General features: G+C 40.2%; 1 protein-coding gene across 10 annotated transcripts in view; it reads left to right on the forward strand.

The window, feature by feature from the left end:
* The window catches only part of CAB39L (calcium binding protein 39 like), a 194,438-nt gene that overhangs the window by 150,044 nt on the left and 23,008 nt on the right, over positions 1–21,386 (forward strand). For all 10 annotated transcript variants that reach the window (XM_049853029.1, XM_049853033.1, XM_049853030.1 and 7 more), the window contains 2 exons: positions 11,644–11,703; positions 15,857–15,922. In XM_049853029.1, the coding sequence (XP_049708986.1) occupies positions 11,644–11,703; positions 15,857–15,922 (126 nt within the window). The remainder of the gene's footprint in view (positions 1–11,643; positions 11,704–15,856; positions 15,923–21,386) is intronic.

Genomic DNA, 21,386 nt, shown 5'->3' on the forward strand with positions numbered 1-21,386 from the left:
TGGACAGAAAAGGCAAGGGAAAGAGAAGGAAATTAAAGAGAGGGAGTGTAGAGAAGACAAAGATGTAAGGAAAGGAAAAAGAAGAGCAGGGAGAAGGGCAGAGTGAGGGGATGGGAAGGAAGAACAAGGGAGCAAAGGTCTGGAAGTTAACTGTTCGGTGGAGGGAAGGGGAGCCAGGGTAACACAGATGTATGCACAGAGGGTTCCCAGGTCCCCAGAGCCTTCTCCATCTCCCAGGCAACTCAGGATCACTGACATAACAAAAAGTGCATGGTGGCTACAGGTGAACCCCAGAAAGGGCAAATTTAGAGCACGTGGTGGCAATTCTAGATCAAATACGAAGAGTAACATTTAATACAAAGGATGATTCCATTTCTTTGTGGCAAAATATCTGTCCCTAAACAACTAAGAAGGTGTTTCTAAAAATAGTCTAGTCCCATTTTTTCCCCTTTTCTATCAGATGGCTCTTTGTTGTCATGGAAACTAGTTCTTTTTAAAAAACATAAGTGAAACATCCCAAATCATTAAATACATAGAACAAAATCTAATGGAGAGAAAAAGCAAGTATTTAATGAAGATATATTTTTGAAAAATTTCCCAAAGGTTTTTCAGTAGAATGTTGAAGTAATAATTTTTGACTATCATGTGCTCTGCCCAATTTAACTTTCAGTAATAATATTGAGTCACAAAATTAAACCATTATTTTGATTTATACTTCAGACTATTTCCCGTCGAACTTGACTCACTTCCTTGAAACTCTAAATAACTATAGAAAATTTTCTAGTTGCTACCAACATTGAAAACACCCACTTTCTGTGTTTTATCAAATGCTTAAGGTTAATACAATATAACAATGACCATAAATCTTTTTTTTTTTTTTAAAGTAACTGGCTTTAAACATCTTAAGGCAAGCATTTTTGGTTTGGTTTGGGTTTGGCTTTGGGGGTTTTTTAACCTCACCTTTTTGGTTTGAGCTCCAAGATGACTTTTGCCCAGTTTAACCATTCATTTTTTAACATTGTAAACTTATGCTTTTGTCATGGTATTGTCTACAAATAGTCCTTTCCCAAAAAAGATTACTTGCGACCATACTCTCTCCACCGTCTAAGAATCTACGTAATAGAAGTGACTCAAATGCCATCTCTGCCCACCACCTAATTAGCTATATTCCTTGAGCAAATTTCTGAACATTTGAGTTTCATTTTCTCCTGGAGACGATAATATAATACCTGTTTTGCAGAGTTGTCATGTGAAGATTATAAATGGCATAGGTAAAGTACTGGGCACAGTACCTGGCACGCTGTAAGCCCTCAGTGTGTGATAGCTGCTGCTGCCTGTTACTATTATGTTTTTCTTATTAACTCTCTGCAGTTGAGTATGCCTGTGTAACTCCACCCAGGGTTTCTCTGAAGCTATGCAGAAGTCACGAAAAATACCAGGATCAGAAGTTTTTTTTTTTTTAGCATTCTGCTTAGCCTATGCAAAACTGGGCTGCAAAATGGAATTGTTAGGAGGTGGTTATAGGAGTACACTTTTTCAAAAAATTGTTTTTAATTTTAAATTATTTAAAATTTATTTTCCTTTATAATCTGCTTTTTCCTTTTTGGCTAGGACTTTTCCAGGATTTTTCTCTCCCACTCAGTTACATGATCTATAATAAATGCTGCGAACAGTTACGCACTCAACTACTAGCCGAAAGGTTGGTGGTTCAAACACACCCAGGGGCACCTCAGAAGACAGTCCCGGCAATTGGCTTCTAAAAGGTCACATCCTTGAAAACCCTATGGAGTGGTTCTAGTTTGCATGCATGGGGTTGCCATGAGTTGGAATTGACTTGACAGCAATTAACAACAACAACAATGCAGCAATTACATTTGTCTGTGTATTATATGTATATACCAAAACCCATTGCCATCAAGTCGATTCCAACTCATAGCGACCCTATAAGACAAAGTAGAACTGCCCCATAGGGTTTCCAAGGAGCAGCTGGTGGATTCAGACTGCCAGCTTTTTGGTTATCAGCTGAGCTTTTAACCACTGTGCAACCAGAGCTCCATATGTATATGTATGTATGTATATATAAGGGTATAGGGTATAATTCCTCCAGATTTCTGCATATATTTATGATGTTTATCTGTGTACAAATGATATATATACACTGTTTGCGAGAGAAAGAGGTCAAGTGCACGCACGAGCAAGTGCATGATTTATGGCTGTATTCATCATATACGTGGTGGGAAAATTGGGTAAGTTATTTCAAGTTTTTTTTTTTCCCTTGGAATTTGAAGATGAGGCTACAAACAGCACTCCCCCCGATCCTCTTTCTTTGAGATAGTGATGTGTGGTGAATGGAAAACCTCTCTAGGCAGCACTCCTGCCAAGTGCTGGCTCCACCGTGGCCATGGGAGAGCGCAGGCCTGACACTCAGGGCTGACGACTGTGGTAGCAGGTGGGGCTCAGGGGTGCACAAGCCACAGTGTCTGTGCAGCCCGTGCAGAGGACCCCTTTCCCACCTGGGTCAGCTTAGAAAATCCCTGATACTGCTCCAGGGGTGTTACTATGAGATTGGGGAAGGGGTGCCTGAAAACTAGGTACCCCAAATATCCTCTTAGAACAGATGAGGGACCCCAAAAGCTGCTGTAGAACTGCCTTACTCAGGGGTCCCCAGAACTAGTTGGAATCTAGATTTTGAACAATCCAGGAAGAGATCCCCTGTAGAGAGAGGGTTTTCCCATTTTAAAACTCCAGCTCCCATACGGTATGAATGCTCCACAGGAAAAAAAGCCCCGAGTTTCTGCTATAGACCCACAGATTAATCAAGTTGTGGAGTGATAAGTAATATGAGATTAATAACCAGTCTCTATTTTTGAATTTGAAAAGTATAGTGCAAAATGTTTTACTTTTTCTTCAAAGAGAAATAAGTGGGTTTTGCCATTGCCGCTGCTTTTTTTCTCTGTGAGGTGATGTTGCGTATCTTCTATGTGCTTTTAGGAAGTTTTAATTAAATATGTATTAAAGTATAAGAATTTGTTGTGGAAAACTTTAAAGTTCTTGTTATGTTTTTAATTAAATTCTGTCTGCTACATGAACAGGGTATTTAGCCTCTAAGTGCATAAGAGGAATCAGGTGAGGCTTGTTTTCTTTCAAAATGAAGGTGAATTGAAGATATAATTTAGGTGTGAGTTGAAGACAGATACTCCTTCATGCTTTTGCTCAGCTTTCTAGTTTATAGCTGTAATAAGATAGGGCTACTTGTCTTCAACTTTAAAAGGACATATTGTGCTGCTTAGCAGCCTGCACAGTGCCTCTCAGCCCATTAACCTGACTGTCCTGTGATGATGGTGTTAAATGAACACATTCATCCCTGTGCTTCCCAGAGGTCTCCATGTCGCCATTTAAAAAATGGTAAAGAAAAAGACTAAAGGTTAAAATCCTTGAAAATCTGTGAAATTAACTTCAAGATATAGTTTTAGGCCATGCAGAATTCGTTTTTAAAAATGGTTTGTTCTTGGGTGGAGCCAAGATGGCAGAATACACAGACTCTTCTGTTGAACCCTCTTTACAACAAAGACCCGAAAAAACAAGTGAAACGAGTATATTTCTGACAAGCTGGGAGCCCTGAGCATCAAAGGCAAGCTTAGACAACAAACTGAGGGGCAGGAGGAAGAAGAGGCCATTCAGAAGTGGAGAGGAGTTACCGGACGTTAATTGCGGGGAGCCCTCAGGCACCATTCCCAGACCGGTGATGGCAGTGCAGTGGTGGGCTGGTATTAGCATTGGGCTGCAGTTTCCTCAGGGAGAAGAAGCCAGCCACACAGCCCACTCACACCTCCGGAACCCGAGGAGAACGGCACTCTCGGCAAAAGCTAAGTACTTGCATATTTTACCGCACACCCCCACCCCCAAGCCGTCTTCAGTGGCTGAATCCCTGGGCCTGAGGTAGACCCTGGTGAGCACCTAGAGCCATCCTCCCGGCCTTGCGGAAGGAAAAAATTTGCAATCGGGGGGAAAAGATAATTTGCTAGCTCCATTAACCAGGGGAGATCAAGACAGAAGCAGCTCTTGTCCAGACGTAAACCGTCCATGGACCTTGAGCACCTTTCCCTTCTACATGGACCTGTGTGGGCCTATTTCAGGAGAACAGGCCCTTGTTGGCAAACTCCAACCATTTCAGCTGTTCAGTGGAGAGGTGGGTGTTTGAGGTTTGATATTCCTTTGCCTATTAAACAAGGTCCTCACCGACCCACGTCAGGAAGCTAAGGACTGGTAGCTCCACTCAGGTCACCCACCCACCCGCGACAGGGGTCCAGAGATAACTGGTACCTCCCAGTCCTTACAACCAAAAACTTTGGGTGCCCATGGTCTCTCTGCGGAACCCACCCACGACCATGCTCTAGGCAACAGAGATGCATTTTCCTCAGAGACACTTGGGGTCGGTTCTCAGCCCCCTGCCTTGTTCAGAGCATGATCCCCTGCTGCAATCAGATACTGGTATATACGCCAATCACACCTGCCCCTCTAAGGCTGTATGACAGAGCCTGTATCATACACTTGATATCAGCTACCTGGAAACCTGAACTGAATTCATACAAGAAAACTGAATGGACTCCTACACTGATGTACCAGATAACAGCTCTAGCCAGCTGGGGTCAGGACGTCAGAGCTCCAAAGGTGAAAATATCAAGCCAGCTCACTCAAGCAACCCATAGAGGTATACCAAAACAAAACAAAGCAAGCAGATACGACACAGTAAGCAAGCATAAACTGATACAATACCTTATAGATGGCTCGGAGACAACAGTCAGTATCAAGTCACATAAAGAAACAGACCATGATCACCTCAACAGGCTCTCAGAACAAAGAATCCAGGGATCTTCTAGATGAACGTGCATTCCTGGAATTACCAGATGCAGAATACAAAAGTTTAATATACAGAACACTTCAGAACATCAGGAAGGAAATGAGGCAATACGCAGAACAAGGCAAGGAACACACAGATAAAGCAACTGAAGAAATTGGAAAGAATATTCAGGCACATAATGAAAAGTTTAATAAGCTGGAAAAATCCATAGACAGACAACAATCAGAAATTCAGAAGATTAACAATAAAATTACAGAATTAGATAACTCACTAGAAAGTCAGATGAGCAGAATTGAGGAAGTAGGAGCTAGAATTTCTGAACTCGAAGATAAATCAATTGGCACTAATATATGTGAAGAAAAATCAGATAAAAGAATTTAAAATAATGAAGAAACATTAAGAATCATGTGGGACACTATCAAGAGAAATAACCTACGAGTGATTGGAGCACCAGAACAGGGAGGGATAACAGAAAATATAGAGAAAACTGTTGAAGATTTGTTGGCAGAAAACTTCCCTGATATTGTGAAAGATGAGAAGATATCTGTCCAGGATGCTTATCAAACTCCACATAAGGTAGATGTTAAAAGAAAGTCACCAAGACATTTTATAATCAAGCTTGCCAAAACCAAAGATAAAGAGAGAATTATAAGAGCAGCGAGGGATAAACGAAAAGTCACCTACAAAGGAGAGCCAATAAGAATAAGCTCAGACTACTCGGCAGAAACCACGCAGGCAAGAAGGCCATGGGATGACATATTTAAAAAATTGAACGGAAAAAATTGCCTGCCAAGAATCATATATCCATCAAAACTGTCTCTTAAATATGAAGGTGAAACTAAGACATTTCCAGATAAACACAAGTTGAGGGAATTCGTAAAAACCAAACCAAAACTACAAGAAATACTAAAGGGAGTTCTTTGGTTAGGAAATCAATAATATCAGGTATCAACCCAAGACTAGAACATTGGGCAGAGCAACCAGAAGTCAACCCAGACAGGGAAATCCAAAAAAACAAACCAAGATTTAAAAACCAACAAACAAAAAAAGCCCAAAACAGGGTGACAGCAGTGTTATTATATAAAAGAAGACAACATTAAAATTCTAAAGAGGGACTAAGAAATGTAATCATACACCTTCCATATGGAGAGGAAGATATGGCAATACAAAGAAATAAAAGTTAGTTTTCAATTTAGAAAAATAGGGGTAAATAATAAGGTAACCACAAAGGAGACAAACTATCCTACTCATCAAAATGAAACACAAGGGGGAAATACAGACTCAGCAGAAACAAAATGAACAACAACAAATATGAGGAAAGGACAATATGTAAAGACAATCTAGCCAGCACATAAAATCAAATGGGAAAAAGAAACTGTCAACACAGAAAAAAAGACATCAAAATGATAGCACTAAATTCATACCTATCCGTAATTACCCTGAATGTAACTGGACTAAATGCACCAGTAAAGAAACAGAGAGTGGCAAAATGGATTAAAAAACAGAATCCATCTATATGCTGCCTACAAAAGACACACCTTAGACTTAGAGACACAAACAAAATAAACTCAAAGGATGGAAAAAAAAGATACCAAGCAAACAACAATCAAAAAAGAGCAGGAGCAGCAATATTAATTTCTGACAAAATAGACTTTAAAGTTAAATCCATCAGAAAGGATAAGGAAGGACACTATATAATGATTAAAGGGACAATACACCAAGAAGATATAACCATATAAAATATTTATGCACCCAATGACAGGGCGGCGACATATATAAAACAAACTCAGCACTGAAAAGTGAGATAGACAGCTCCACAATAATAGTAGGAGACTTCAACACACCACTTTAGGTGAAGGACAGGGCATCCAGAAAGAAGCTCAATAAAGACACGAAAGATCTAAATGCCACAATCAACCAACTTGACCTTGTAGACATATACAGAACATTCCACCCAACAGCAACCAAGAATACTTTCTTTTCTAGTGCACATGGAACATTCTCTAGAATAGACCACATATTAGGTTGTAAACCAAGCCTTAGCAGAATCCAAAACGTTGAAATATTACAAAGCATCTTCTCTGACCATAAGGCCATAATAGTGGAAATCAATAACAGGAAAAGCAGGGAAAAGAAATCAAACACTTGGAAACTGAGCAATACCCTGCTCAGAAAGACTGGATTATAGAAGACATTAAGGATGAAATAAAGAAATTCAGAGAATCCAATGAGAATGAAAATACTTCCTATCAGAATCTTTGGGACAAAGCAAAAGCGGTGCTCAGAGGCCAATTTATATCAATAAATGCACACATCCAAAAAGAAGAAAGGGCCAAAATCAAAGAATTATTCCTACAACTTGAACAAATAGAAAGAGAGCAACAAAAGAAACCCACAGGCACCAGAAGAAAACAAATAATAAAAATTAGAGCTGAACTACATGAAATAGAAAACGAAAACAATTGAAATAATTAACAAGACCAAAAGCTGGCGTTTTGAAAAACTCAACAAAATTGATAAACCACTGGCCAAAGTGACAAAAGAAAAACAGGAGAGGAAGCAAATAACCCGAATAAGAAATGAGATGGTCGATATTACAACAGACACAACAGAAATCATATCACATTACTATGAAAAATTATACTCAAATTTGAAAATCTAGAAGAAATGGATGAATTCCTAGAAACACACTACCTACCTAAACTAACACAAACAGAGGTAGAACAACTAAATAGACCCATAACAAAAGAAGAGATTGAAAAGGTAATCAAAAAACTCCCAATGAAAAAAAGCCCTGGTCTGGACGGCTTCACTGCAGAGTTCTACCAAACTTTCAGAGAAGAGTTCACAGCACTACCACTAAAGGTATTTCAGAGCATAGAAAAGGATGGAATACTCCCAAACTCCTTCTATGAAGCCAGCATATCCCTGATACCAAAACCAGGTAAAGACACCGCAAGAAAAGAAAATTATAGACCTATATCCCCCATGAATGTAGATGCAAAAATCCTCAACAAAATTCTAGCCAATAGCATTCAACACCATATCAAAAAATAATTCGCCATGACCAAGGGGATTAATATCAGTTATGCAGCGATGGTTCAACATTAGAAAACAATTAATTTAATCCACCACATAAATAAAACAAAAGACAAGAATCACATGATTTTATCAATTGATGCAGAAAAGGCATTTGACAAAGTTCAACACTCATTCATGATAAAAACTCTCAGCAAGATAGGAATAGAAGGAAAATTCCTCAGCATAATAAAGGGCATTTATACAAAGCCAACGGCCAACATCACCCTAAATGGAGGGAGCCTGAAAACATTCCCATTGAGATCAGGAACCAGACAAGGATGCCCTTTATCACCACTCTTATTCAACATTGTGCTGGAAGTCCTAGCCAGAGCAATTAGGCTACATAAAGAAATAAAGGGCATCCAGATTGACAAGGAAGAAGTCAAAGCATCTCTATTTGCAGATGACATGATCTTATACACAGAAAACCCTAAGGAATCCTCCAGAAAACTACTGAAACTAATAGAAGAGTTCAGCAGAGTATCAGGATACAAGATAAACATACAAAAATCAGTTGGATTCCTCTACACCAACAAAAAGAACATCGAAGAGGAAATCACCAGATCAATGCCATTTCCAGTAGCCCCCAAGAAGATAAAATACTTAGGAATAAATCTTACCAGAGATGTAAAAGACTTATACAAAGAAAACTACGGTATACTTCTGCAAGAAACCAAAAGAGACTTACATAAGTGGAAGAACATACCTTGCTCGTGGATAGGAAGACTTAACAGTATAAAAATGTCTATTCTACCAAAAGTGAACTATACATTTAATGCAATTCCAATCCAAATCCCAATGACATTCTTTAATGAGATGGAGAAACAAATCACCAACTTCATATGGAAGGGAAAGAGGCCCCGGATAAATAAGGCATTACTGAAAAAGAAGAACAGTGTGGGAAGCCTTACTTTACCTGATTTTAGAACCTATTATACTGCCACAGTAGTCAAAACAGCCTGGTACTGGTACAACAACAGACACATGGACCAATGGAACAGAATTGAGAATCCAGACATAAATCCATCCACATATGAGCAGTTGATATTTGACAAAGGCCCCAAAACAGTTAAATGGGGAAAAGACAGTCTTTTTAACAAATGGTGCTGGCATAACTGGATATCCATCTGCAAAAAAATGAAACAAGGCCCATACCTCACACCATGCACAAAAACTAACTCAAAATGGATCAAAGACCTAAATATAAAATCTAAAACGATAAAGATCATGGAAGAAAAAATAGGGACAACATTAGGAGCTCTAATACATGGCATAAACAGTATACAAAACATTACTACCAATGCAGAAGAAAAACTAGATAACTGGGAGCTCCTAAAAGTCAAACACCTATGCTCATGCAAAGACTTGACCAAAAAAGTAAAAAGACTACCTACAGACTGGGAAAAAGTTTTTAGCTATGACATTTCCCATCAGCGCCAGATCTCTAAAATCTACATGATACTGCAAAAACTCAACTGCAAAAAGACAAATAACCCAATTAAAAAATGGGCAAAAAATATGAATAGACACTTCACTAAAGAAGACATTCAGGTAGCTAACAGATATATGAGGAAATGTTCACAATCATTAGCCATTAGTGAAATGCAGATCAAAACTACGATGAGATTTTATCTTACTCCAACAAGGCTGGCATTAATCCAAAAAACACAAAATAATAAATGTTGGAGAGGCTGTGGAGAGATTGGAACACTTCTACACTGCTGGTGGGAATGTCAAATGGCACAACCACTTTGGAAATCGATTTGGTGCTTCCTTAAAAAGCTAGAAATAGAACTACCACAGGATCCAGCAATCCCACTCCTTGGAATATATCCTAGAGAAAAAAGCCTTTACACGAACAGATATGTGCACACCCATGTTTATTGCAGCACTGTTTACAGTAGCAAAAAGATGGAAGCAACCAAGGTGCCCATCAATGGATGAATGAATAAATAAATCATGGTATATTCACACAATGGAATACTATGCATCAATAAAGAAGAGTGAGGAATCTGTGAAACATTTCATAGCATGGAGGAACTTGGAAGGCATTATGCTGAGTGAAATTAGTCAGTTGCAAAAGGACAAATATTGTATAAGACCACTATTATAAGAACTTGAGAAATAGTTTAAACTGAGAAGAAAACATTCTTTTGTGGTTACACAAGGGGGGAGGGAGGAAGGGTGGGGAAGTGGCATTCACTAATTAGATAGTAGATAAGAACTACTTTAGGTGAAGGGAAAGACAGCACACAATATAGGGGAGGTCAGCACAATTGGACTAAACCAAAAGCAAAGAAGTTTCCTGAGTAAACTGAATGCTTCCAAGGCCAGCAGAGCAGGGGCAGGGGTCTGGGGACCATGGTTTCAGGGGACATCTAAGTCAATTGGCATAACAAAATCTATTAAGAAAACATTCTGCATCCCACTTTGAAGAGTGGCGTCTAGGGTCTTAAACGCTAGCAAGCAGCCATCTAAGATGCATCAATTGGTCTCAACCCACCTGGATCAAAGGAGAATGAAGAACACCAAGGACACAAGGAATTACAAGCCCAAGAGACAGAAAGGGCCGCATGAGCCAGAGACTACATCATCCTGAGACCAGAAGAACTAGATGGTGCCCGGCTACAACCCGATGACTGGCCTGACAGGGAACACAACAGAGAACCCCTGAGGGAGCAGGAGAGCAGTGGGATGCAGACTCCAAATTCTCATAAGACCAGACTTAATGGTCTGACTGCGACTAGAAGGACCCCGGTGGTGAAGGCCCCCAGACCTTCTGTTGTCCCAGGACAGGAACCATTCCCGAAGCCAACTCTTCAGACATGGATTGGACTAGACAATGGGTTGGAGAGGGATGCTGGTGGGGAATGAGCTTCTTGGATCAGGTGGACACTTGAGACTATGTTGGCATCTCCTGCCTGGAGGGGAGATGAGAGGGTGGGGGGCGTCAGAAGGTGGTGAAATGGACACAAAAAGAGAGAGTGGAGGGAGAGAGCGGGCTGTCTCTCTCTCTCATTAGGGGGAGAGTAATTGAGAGTGTGTAGCAAGGTGTATATGGGTTTTTGTGTGAGAGACTGACTTGATTTGTAATCTTTCACTTAAAGCACAATAAAAATTATTTTAAAAAATGATTTGTTCTTAATGACATTTTTAAAGATCATCATAAACTTTATTTGAATATCTATCATACTACAGGAAACCCTGTTGGTAACCAAAAGGTGGGCAGTTTGAACCCACCAGGTGCTCCTTGGAAACTCTGTGGGGCAGTTCTACTCTGTCCTGTAGGGTCACTATGAGTTGGAATCGACTCGATGACAATGGGTTTGGTTTTTTTTTTTTTTGCTTTATCATGTTACACTCACAGTGTAGAGTTATGGGTTGAAGAAATATACTATAAACTCATCTCTTAGGTACCATTTGTTTCACCTGTTAAATTATTTCTGTCATAAATCTAAGGATGGTAAGAATTTAAAATACTGGGGTGTTTTTTGGTTTTGTTTTTAAACATGAAACAAACTTGTATTCCATATCTTAAACCAACATACTAGTAGAAATAATTTTGTGGCATAAATGAAAATATTCTTTCAAAACTTATATATGTTTCAAATTAATGGATTTATAAAACCTTAGAAGAAAATACAGATCATAAAATTTATGAGCTATAGTAATTTTGTTTCACTTGGCTGTTCTTTTTCTAGGATTTACTAACCAGACATAAAGTGTTGGTAGCAGACTTTTTAGAACAAAATTATGACACTGTAAGTAGAAATCATTTTAACTAATTTACCTCATTTTCTCTCCTTCCTTCTCCCCTCCTCTTAAGCCTAGGAGTACCAACTCCCATGTATTATCCACATGGAAACCAGCCATACCCCTAATTTACCTACATAACTTGAAACCAAGTCATCAGGAAAGTATAGAAAATCGAGAATGGCAGGAGGTCAGGGTTTTCTCATCTCATTTTTTCTGTACTCCAAAGCTCCAAGAAATGACTAGAACCTTCTCACTTTGATCCTGAATTAAGAGCACCCATGTTACTCTTAGGAGCCCTGGTGGCGCAGTTGTTAAGCACATGACTGCTAACCGAAAGGTCAGAGGTTTGAACCCCCCAGCTGTCCATGGGAGAAAGATGTGGTGGTCTGCTTCCATGAAGATTACAGCCTTGGATGAGAGGGCAGAGGGGGCAGAAGCTGGCTGAATGGATGGGAAAGTAGAGAGTGGAGGGAAGGAGTGTGCTGTCTCATTAGAGGGAGAGCGACTAGGAGTATATAGCAAGGTGTGTAAAAGTTTTTGTATGAGAGACTGACTTGGTTTGTAAACTTTCACTTAAAGCACAATAAAAATTTATTTTAGAAAATTACAGCCTTGGAAACCCTATGGTACAGTTCTCCTCTGTCCTATAGGGTTGCTGTGACCCAGAATCAACTCGATGGCAACGGGTTTAGTTTTCCTGGCAGATTACCCTTAAGAGACAGCAGGTAAATCTAAATGGAAGAGCCCCTCACTCTTGGTAAAATAAATTATTTTACATGGTTGATAATTAGTCTTATCTGCTAGTAAAACCACGAAAATATTTCTCATCTCTAACAGTGAATCCGGCTTAAGCACTGGACTAATCGAAAGACTGGCAGTTCGAACCCAACCAGAGGCACCTTGGAAGACAGGCCTGGCAATGTGCTTCTGAAATTATATTTGTATAAATATTTTACAAAGAAAAATGTAATTTTGGTGATTACTTCATGCCTTCCCAACTGTACAGAGTATGGGTAGAAAGTCAGGCACACAATAGGCATATGATAACTGGTGGCCAACAAACACTAATAGTAATCATCAAAAAGTCTCTGAACCATTTCTACCTTAGACGAAGCTTCTAATATACTCCCAGACCACGGGAAGATATCAGATACCTACCTGTCAGTAGTATGTCTTCACACAACCAAATCACAGAAATTTGTCTCTTTTCGTCGTAGTTTGTTGGTTTTCCTTTGATTTAAGATTAAGAATTAGCAATATGATCATTAAATTAGAAGTGATTTTGATATCATAAAGTTGCCAAGAAAATATCTATGGAATCAATTGGAATACTTCTATTTAAGTGTAAAGCGTGAAGGGAGGCATCCAAAAGTGTCAAGAGTAAAAGAAAATGGCATATTTTTAAATTTAGGAAATGAACTGTTGTTATAGTTTGGTTGGCTGTTCAGAAACTACACACACTAGATAGAATGTTAAGGAAAGACCTCATTAGAAGTTACATTTATAATAAAAATAAAATGAAAGGGGGCTAAGGTAGCATATTGGAGGAAGACTCATTAACAACCTGCATTACGCAGATGACACAACCTTGCTTGCTCAAAATGAAGAGGTCTTGAAGCACTTACTGATGAAGATCGAAGACCACAGCCTTCAGTGTGGATTACACCTCCACATAAAGAAAACAAAAATCCTCACAACTGGACCAATGAGCAACATCATGATAAACGAAGAAAAGATTGAAGTTGTCAAGGATTTCATTTTATTTGGATCCACAATCAACAGCCATGGAAGCAGCAGTCAGGAAATCAAACGCTGTATTGCATTGGGCAAATCTGCTACAAAAGACCTCTTTAAAGTGTTAAAAAGCGTGGATGTCACTTTGAGGACCAAGGTGCACCTGACCCAAACCATGGTGTTTTCAGTCACCTCATTTTGCATATGAAAGCTGGACAATGAATAAGGAAGACCGAAGAAGAATCAACGCATTTGAATTATGGTGTTGGTGAAGAATATTAAATATACCATTGACTGCCAGAACAATGAACAAATCTGTCTTGGAAGAGGTACAGCCAGAAGGCTCCCGGATGGCGAGACTTCGTCTTACATACTTTGGACATGTTATCAGGAGGGATGAGTCCCTGAAGAAGGACATCATGCTTGGTAAAGTAGAGGGTCAGTGAAAAAGTAGGAAGACCCTCAAGGAGATGGACTGACACAGTGGCTACGACAAAGGGCTCAAGCATAACCACTGTGAAGATGGTGCAGGACCAGGAAGTGTTTCATTCTGTTGTATGTACAGTCAGAACCAACTCAATGGCACCTAACAACAGCAGCCAACTCAATGGCACCTAACAACAGCAACAACAAGAGAGCAAATAACCAAGTCTGGACTATTAACTACTGGTTTTTCCTATAGAATGTGTGAGGTAAGTGTGCTGTGCAGTACTGCTTCGCATTCAGGGAGAATTGGCAATAATTTGAGAGACGGTCAACTCCTTCTCTGTGGCTCTATTTACCTAATTTTACCTTTGTATCTAAATGTAACTTTTTGCATGTAGCTCCACAGGCACTGAGCCTGCTGCATGGACCTGCACCCTCATACGTGTCTTACCTCTTGAATCTGATATTTCTTTAGCAGTAAACCATGAAGCTGGAGCACACGATGTATGACTCTAAAATAATGAAACCGGCATCTTGGGGAGTCAGTCATACCTCATACGTGTATTTGTGTTTTATTGTTGTAATTAAAATTTTCCTCAAGATTTGTCTGATACGTTTTATGACCCACCAAATCATCCTTGTGTTCTATAACAATTAGAATAAATAAAAATAATAATAAGTAATCATAAAAAGTATAATTACTGTGGCTATAATGTGAGATTATATGCATAAAAAAAAAAAAACACTGCCATCGAGTCAATTCCGAGTCATAGTGACCCTATGGGACAGAGTAGAACTGCCCCACAGAGTTCAAGGAGCACCTGTCAGATTCGAACTGCTGACCCCTTGATTGGCAGCCATAGTACTTACCCACTACACCACTAGGGTTTCCATATATGTATATATATATTTTTGTTGTTGTTGTTTACTTTTCACTCTCTTAATTCTCTCTCAGAATTATCATCATTGTGCACAACTCACCGACATCAGACACACTTGCACACACATGCCTCACCCTCGGCGCTCTGAGGACCTGAACTGTTTTCCACCCTCTCAGTTCCTGCCCTCAGAACTCTTGCCTTCAGCCCTCTGCAGGGCTTCCTCCTCCCGCCTTATTGTCTGAGAGTCTGGATACCCTATGTGAAATGCAGGCCTAAGGAATGACTGGGGACCACATTAGGAAGGAGGGGGGCCTCAAATCCCAGGGGCCCCCAGCTTCCGGTGGGAGTGGAAGTGCCCCAGAGAGCCACCTCGTTCCTGCTATCTGCTCACTGTATAAGTTTGGCAGCTTTGATTCTTTATAATTCCCAAGGGAAGCCCTGATATACTTAATCTTTTCCCCAGTTGTTTTGGGGTCATAGCTACTACCAAAAACAAAATAAACCCATTGCCGTCGAGTTGATTCAGACTCATAGAGACGCTACAGGACAGAGTAGAACTGCCCCATAGGGTTTCCAAGGCTGTAAAATCTTTACAGAAGCAGACTGCCATATCTTTCTCCCATGGAGGGGTTGGTGGGTTCAAACCTCTGACCTTTTGGTTAGCAGCTGAGTGCTTTAAGCACTGTGTTGCCAGAGCTCCTTTCATAGCTACCAGCAAGGCTACTAAATATATAGATTTATTTAAAATGACGTAAAATGTTATCTTGCAAATTTTAATAGATGTTTTATTCAAAATAATTTATTGGGAGAACTCATAGTTACCCCATTTTCGTACTTGGTTTTTAACACGCAGAACTCAGATAAAATAGAGAAGGATGTCTCCTGCATCACTTGGTGTCCTTCCCCCCAGTATATTTCTGTGTAGAGGTTGGGAGACAGCCTGCCTGTGGGCAGTGGGGAGCAGTTTGGCTGAAATGCCTCAGGTGCAAAGCACAGCAGCCAGGCTGCGCTGAGTTAGAGGACTGGGAATTTACTTCTGACGCGAGACACCAGGCAAACCTAGCACAGAGAAATCACTGCTGGTTTTATGCTTTAATATTTCTTTTCTTTTCATTAGATTTTTGAAGATTATGAGAAATTGCTTCAGTCTGAGAATTATGTCACTAAAAGACAATCTTTGAAGGTAATATCAATATTCTTTAAGATACAGTCCTTGTAAGTTAATGTAAGAAAAACTCATGTTACCAAACGATTAGCTTATTAATGGAAAAGTAAAAACAAAAAAAAAATTAAAGCTTTCTTTTTGTTTGTAACTTGAAAAGTATGCTTTATGTTTTTATGACTGTTCTTTGTACCAAAAAAAAAAAAAAAAATGTAAGTGCCCTTTAGCTGCCTCAAATACTTTTTGGGAGTAACAATATAAACGAAAAGTACCTGATGTAGGAGAATTTAGCATATTTCTGTTAAGGAAGAAAACCAAGCCTAGGCTAGCTTAAGTAAAGCCACAGTTTTCTCCTAGGGGATGTTTTCTGGAAATGAAATTACTCTTAGAGTGAAGTTAAGAAATGAATTACTGTTTATAAGGAAGAATCAGTGAGATTCTCCTATAATCCTCTTACGGTATGTCTTGAAACAAAGTAGACAGAAATAAATGCCCTTATGTCTTTTATACATCTCTGTAAACTAGACGTGGTGGGGTGTTTTATAGAAGAGAAGAGAGGAAAAGGTAACGAGGATGAAATATGACACATGAAATGCAAAAATAAAACATGCCCTGTAAGTTGTAAGCACAGTTATTGACAGATGCATAGTATCTTTTTTTTTAATTGAGAGGGAAAACAACCTTCTACTATGAAATAGGAAGCCCTGGTGGCGTAGTGGTTAAGTGCTACGGCTGCTAACCAAAAGATCAGTTCGATCCACCAGGCGCTCCTTGGAAACCCTATGGGGCAGTTCTGTTCTGTCCTGTAGGGTCACTATGAAATGGGGTTTATAGAGTTCAGCTGTTCTGAGGCTTCTGTTTTATGGGGAGCACTTGTCTCCCAGATCTGTGACGTGTTTTTTTCTGAAGAATCTTCTGTGCCATGTAGCATTGCTGGTCCCAACCCCAGAGCTTTCTAGCTAGCCGAGACTCTACTGTAGGTCGTTTCTAACACCTCCACCACTTACCATGACACGCTCCAATTACATTTACAGTAAAGATTCTGAAAGATGAAACAGTCATTCCCTAAGAGTTGAAAGAATAAAAAACCTAACTCTAACAAACAAATATATGAGAAGACTATATAGTCAAATATCCAAAACTTTGCTTTTCTGCCAAGAAAACTGCCAAGATCACACTGAAACAGTCTGGAAAGAGGATATAGCTAGGGAAAAAAATCAAGTCAACTCTAAATGATATGTTAATAGCTTAGTTGGATGAGCTATTGGGGGTGTGTGGCGTGGCAAGGTAGGTGATAGGACCCTCCATTTAGTCAACAAGTATTTACATACCTATATTCCAGACATTATGATTACAGCCAAGAATAAAGTGAAATCCTGCCTCTGTGGATCCCACCTTTATGGGTCTTATATTCTGTTGGGGGAGAACAGAAAATAGACAAATAAACAAACAAATACATAATTTCAGGTGGTTATAAGTGCTGAAAAGAAAAGTTAAGCAGAAAGTGATGACTGGGGTGAGTGTATGTGTGTAAAAATGGCATGGTGGGGGTGTCCGACCCCCTCTAACTTCACAAGAGGGAAGGAGAATCAAGATCAGCAGCCCAACCTGATTCCTGTGAGGCAGAGTTTAGACATACCTCCTCTTACCAGCCCTTTTTACCAATTCTGATACCAACTGTCTCTCCCATGGCACTCTCTGCTTCTCTGCTGGGTTTGATAATTCACTGCAGTGGCCACACAGAGCTCATAGACAGTATCCACAATCATGGGGTTTATTAAGGGAAGTAACAGGTTGCAATTCAAGTTCAGGAATGCCCAGGATACAGTTCTTCAGACAGGACAGCCTCTTCTCAGCCGTGCCCACAGGAATGCCTCTCTCCGGCCCCTCGGCCTCATCTCTGCCCTGCTTGGGCAAGTGTTACAAAGCTCTCTTAGCTCTACCGATAAATGCCTGGAGACACCCCACTCCACCAGTAAGACTTGTGCCCGAAGGCACTCAGCTTCCTCACTCCGTGGGCTGGGAAGCCTCACTGCAGGTATCTTGTGCTGGTCTCCTGATTTCTGGCATCTCATACCACTGTCTCCCATGTTACAGCTCCTCTGTCTGTCTCCTGGATCTAGAAGGTTCTCAGCACAAGGATCCTAGGTCCAAAGGACGTACTGTACTCCTGTCACTTCTTTCTTGGTGGTGTTGAGATCCTCTCTTCCAACCTCTGGAATAGCTCATCATAAGCCTAGCAGGATGGAAAAACTGACCGATTCCTTTGTTAGGGTTCCGAATACCTTATTTACATGGTTCCACCCCCCACAAGGGTAACATGCACCTTATTTACATTATTAATAATCTCTCCAATCCCCTTGTGGGCCACAAGCACCTCATCTGCATAGTCCTCACCCAGTCAATTGGTGGGAGTTACAAAGGTTATGCTAAAGGGCCATATTAAGTAATTCACTGCACTGCAGTGTATGTATGTGTATCTAGATGGCATTTGCTATTTGAGTTTTCGTGATACCAACAGATACCTGATTATGGCAGACAGGGAGCCCAGTAGAACAGTGCCACCACATCTGTCTGTGTGGCTTTCCCTCCATTGATAAAAGATGCCTGGAAGCAGCCTTCTGGCCCAGGGGAGGCGAGTAAGCTTCTGAGAGGGGAGGATGTTGGACAGAGCTGCACCTCTGCGCTTGGCTGTCCTCCTTGTATAGTCTGAAGAGTAAGAATGCTTTTAACAGATGACCATATATTGGCTGTTTCTCATCAATGAATTTAGATGGTGTTTGAGATTGGTAAATATCACCCTTGTATTATTTTTGCATGTTGGGGTGATGGCATTCATAGAACAATGCATCTGGCTCTAAATATATTCAGAGAACTGAGGGAAAACACAGACAAAAAGCTAAAGGAAATCAGGAAAACTGCATGAACAAAACTAGGATTAAAAAAAAGAGATAGGCATTCTCAAGGAAACCAAACAGAACCACCGGAACTGAAAGAGAAAATAACTGGTTCTATATGGGTTTTTTTTTTTTTTTTTTTCGTATCAGAACAGTTTTAGCCTAAGGCAATAAGTGAAGTCTGTTTGTACCACACTTCTGTAAACTCACTTTACCGGTGATTTTGACTTAGCTGTCACTCCTTTGCCCTTTACCTGTGCCCTCACTGCTCCAGCTTTTCCTGGCTAATGGAGAGGTGAATAAACTATTTCCAGCCAGTCATTCAACAATGTTTATTGAGTTTTCCCTTTATGAAGAAATGGACTAGGAAAAAACGACATGCTGCTGTCTGCTTCCCTAGAACTGACCTCCAGGCGAAGGCAGTGCCTTCAAGGCCGAGCTCTCCCACATCCAGAGAGCTTATGAAGGGCAGCTGAAGGCAAGGATACATCCTCTTGCCACGCTGTGCTCCTAAGGCAGAGAACCCTGTATTTATGAAGGGCTCCAACAAGAACAAGGAGTCCCGGGGTGGTGTAGACAGTAACATGCTCTGCTGCTAACCCAAAGGTTGGAGTCCACCTACAGGTGCCCTACAAGAAAGTCCTGGTGATCTGTTTCCCAAAAATCAACCATTGAAATCCGTCTGGAGCACAGTTCTTCTCTAACACATACGGAATTGCCATGAGTTGGGATAGACTCAACAGTGACTGTCCTTGCTCTTTCTTTCCTACTGTCCTGTATTCCCCTCCTGCTCACTTGCCCCTTGCCCTCATTTCTTCTCAGGATATCTTCAGCAACCCCTCGTCCTGTTCTCCTGTTAGTATTTGTAAAGCAGTCAGAGTAGAGCCTGACCTATACGTATTTGTTAAAGAAAAAATAATAACTTCTATAAATAAATATCTCTCTTCTCATCACTATTCCCAGACTTCAGTGTCTGGAAGGTGTTGATCTATTCTAAGTAAATATTTGGGACTAGGGTATGGATTAGACTTATTTCTTCCAGGATGCATTTGAATTTTAAAATAGGAGCAGTTCCCGAAACCAACTCTATAGACAGGGATTGGCCTGGACTATAAGACAGACAGTGATGCTGGCGAGGAGTGAACTTTGTGGCTCAAGTAGACACTTGAGACTATGTGGGCAACTCCTGTCTGGTGGCGAGAGGAGAAGGAAGAGGGGTACAGGGGCTGGTTGAATGGACACGGGGAATAAAGGGTGGAGAGGAGGAATGTGCTGTCTCATTAAGGGGAGAGCAGCCGGGAGTACACAGCAGGCTGTATATGGCTTTTTATATGAGAGTCTGACTTAATTTGTAAACTTTCGCCTAAAGCACAATAAAGAAAGATAATAAATAAAATAGGAGTCTGCTAACTCAGTGAATGTGTGATTGGTACAGTAAGTTATGCAGATGCGGGGGGGAGCAAAGGGGAGACAGGAGGACTCCCTCCTTGCGGCTGCTGCTGCTGCTGCCTGTCAGCCTGCTCTCCACCAGCCCAGCCTCCCTGCACCTTACGGTGTTTGCCCAGCTGTAGGTGCCTGCTGTTCCCTGTGACCAGGCAGAGAGCAGGGCCTGCTTACAGGAGGGACTGAAACTCTCCTTTAAACGTTCCTTTTCACACTGAGTGTCTTTCCTACTTACTTACAAATCCCCAGACCACTTGAAAGGTACCTTTCCTGTTTTTTTGTTAATTCACCCGGACAGACTACATTCCCTGCTATTTCTGCCTAAAATCTTTTATCATTGGGTATCTTGTAAATATTTGAGTTACAATATGGTAAAACAGAGCACTGGTCGGCCAGTATTAAAAAAAAAAAAGTAATAAAGCAAATCTAAGAATGCAGAAGTTGTTAAAATGGTTACTAACAATTCAGCTTTTTTAGATGCTAGATAATGAGCAAAGACATTGCTAAGATCGTCTTGTGTCATTCAAGGAAACACAAAGAAAAGTGTGGAATGCATTTATATAGAAACATTGAACTCATTAAATATCGTTTGCTGTTTTCTGCACTAGAAAACGTTCTTTTGATGAGCACTTCCGGTGCAGTCTTTGCTTCTCCTTTTGGGAATGAGGCCTGTGGCGGCAATGTGTTATATTTTGACATAACCCCATTTATATCTCTGGATTCTGTAATATTTTGTACATAGGTGTTTCAGAATTTAAGGAAATGAGAGGTTAGATTATTAGAACAACTTTAACAATTGCCTATAAATAAACTGTTTAAGATTAGGCTATTTTCAGTTTCAGAACAGTGGCTACCTGTTGCCTTTTGTTAGTTATGTTCTAAATTTTGCTGAACTCTCTTGGGGTACTTACGTTCCTGGTGTCAGTAAAAAATAATTAACAGAGAAATTCCTTTCCATCATGTGACACAGCTTAGGAATTTCTTATCTTCTTCAGAGGTCTGGCTTTTAATTACTACCAAGAAAGATTATAATTCAAAAGAAGCTTGGGGGAATTTTTTCTTTTTTTTTTAACCTCTGGCCAGTTTTAAAAAAAAATTAAATTCTTAAACTTCTTTGTTTCTACTTGGTGTGCATGCTTTTGCTC

This window comes from Elephas maximus, chromosome 14 (genome assembly GCF_024166365.1).
Source record: "Elephas maximus indicus isolate mEleMax1 chromosome 14, mEleMax1 primary haplotype, whole genome shotgun sequence".
Lineage (NCBI taxonomy): Eukaryota > Metazoa > Chordata > Mammalia > Proboscidea > Elephantidae > Elephas > Elephas maximus.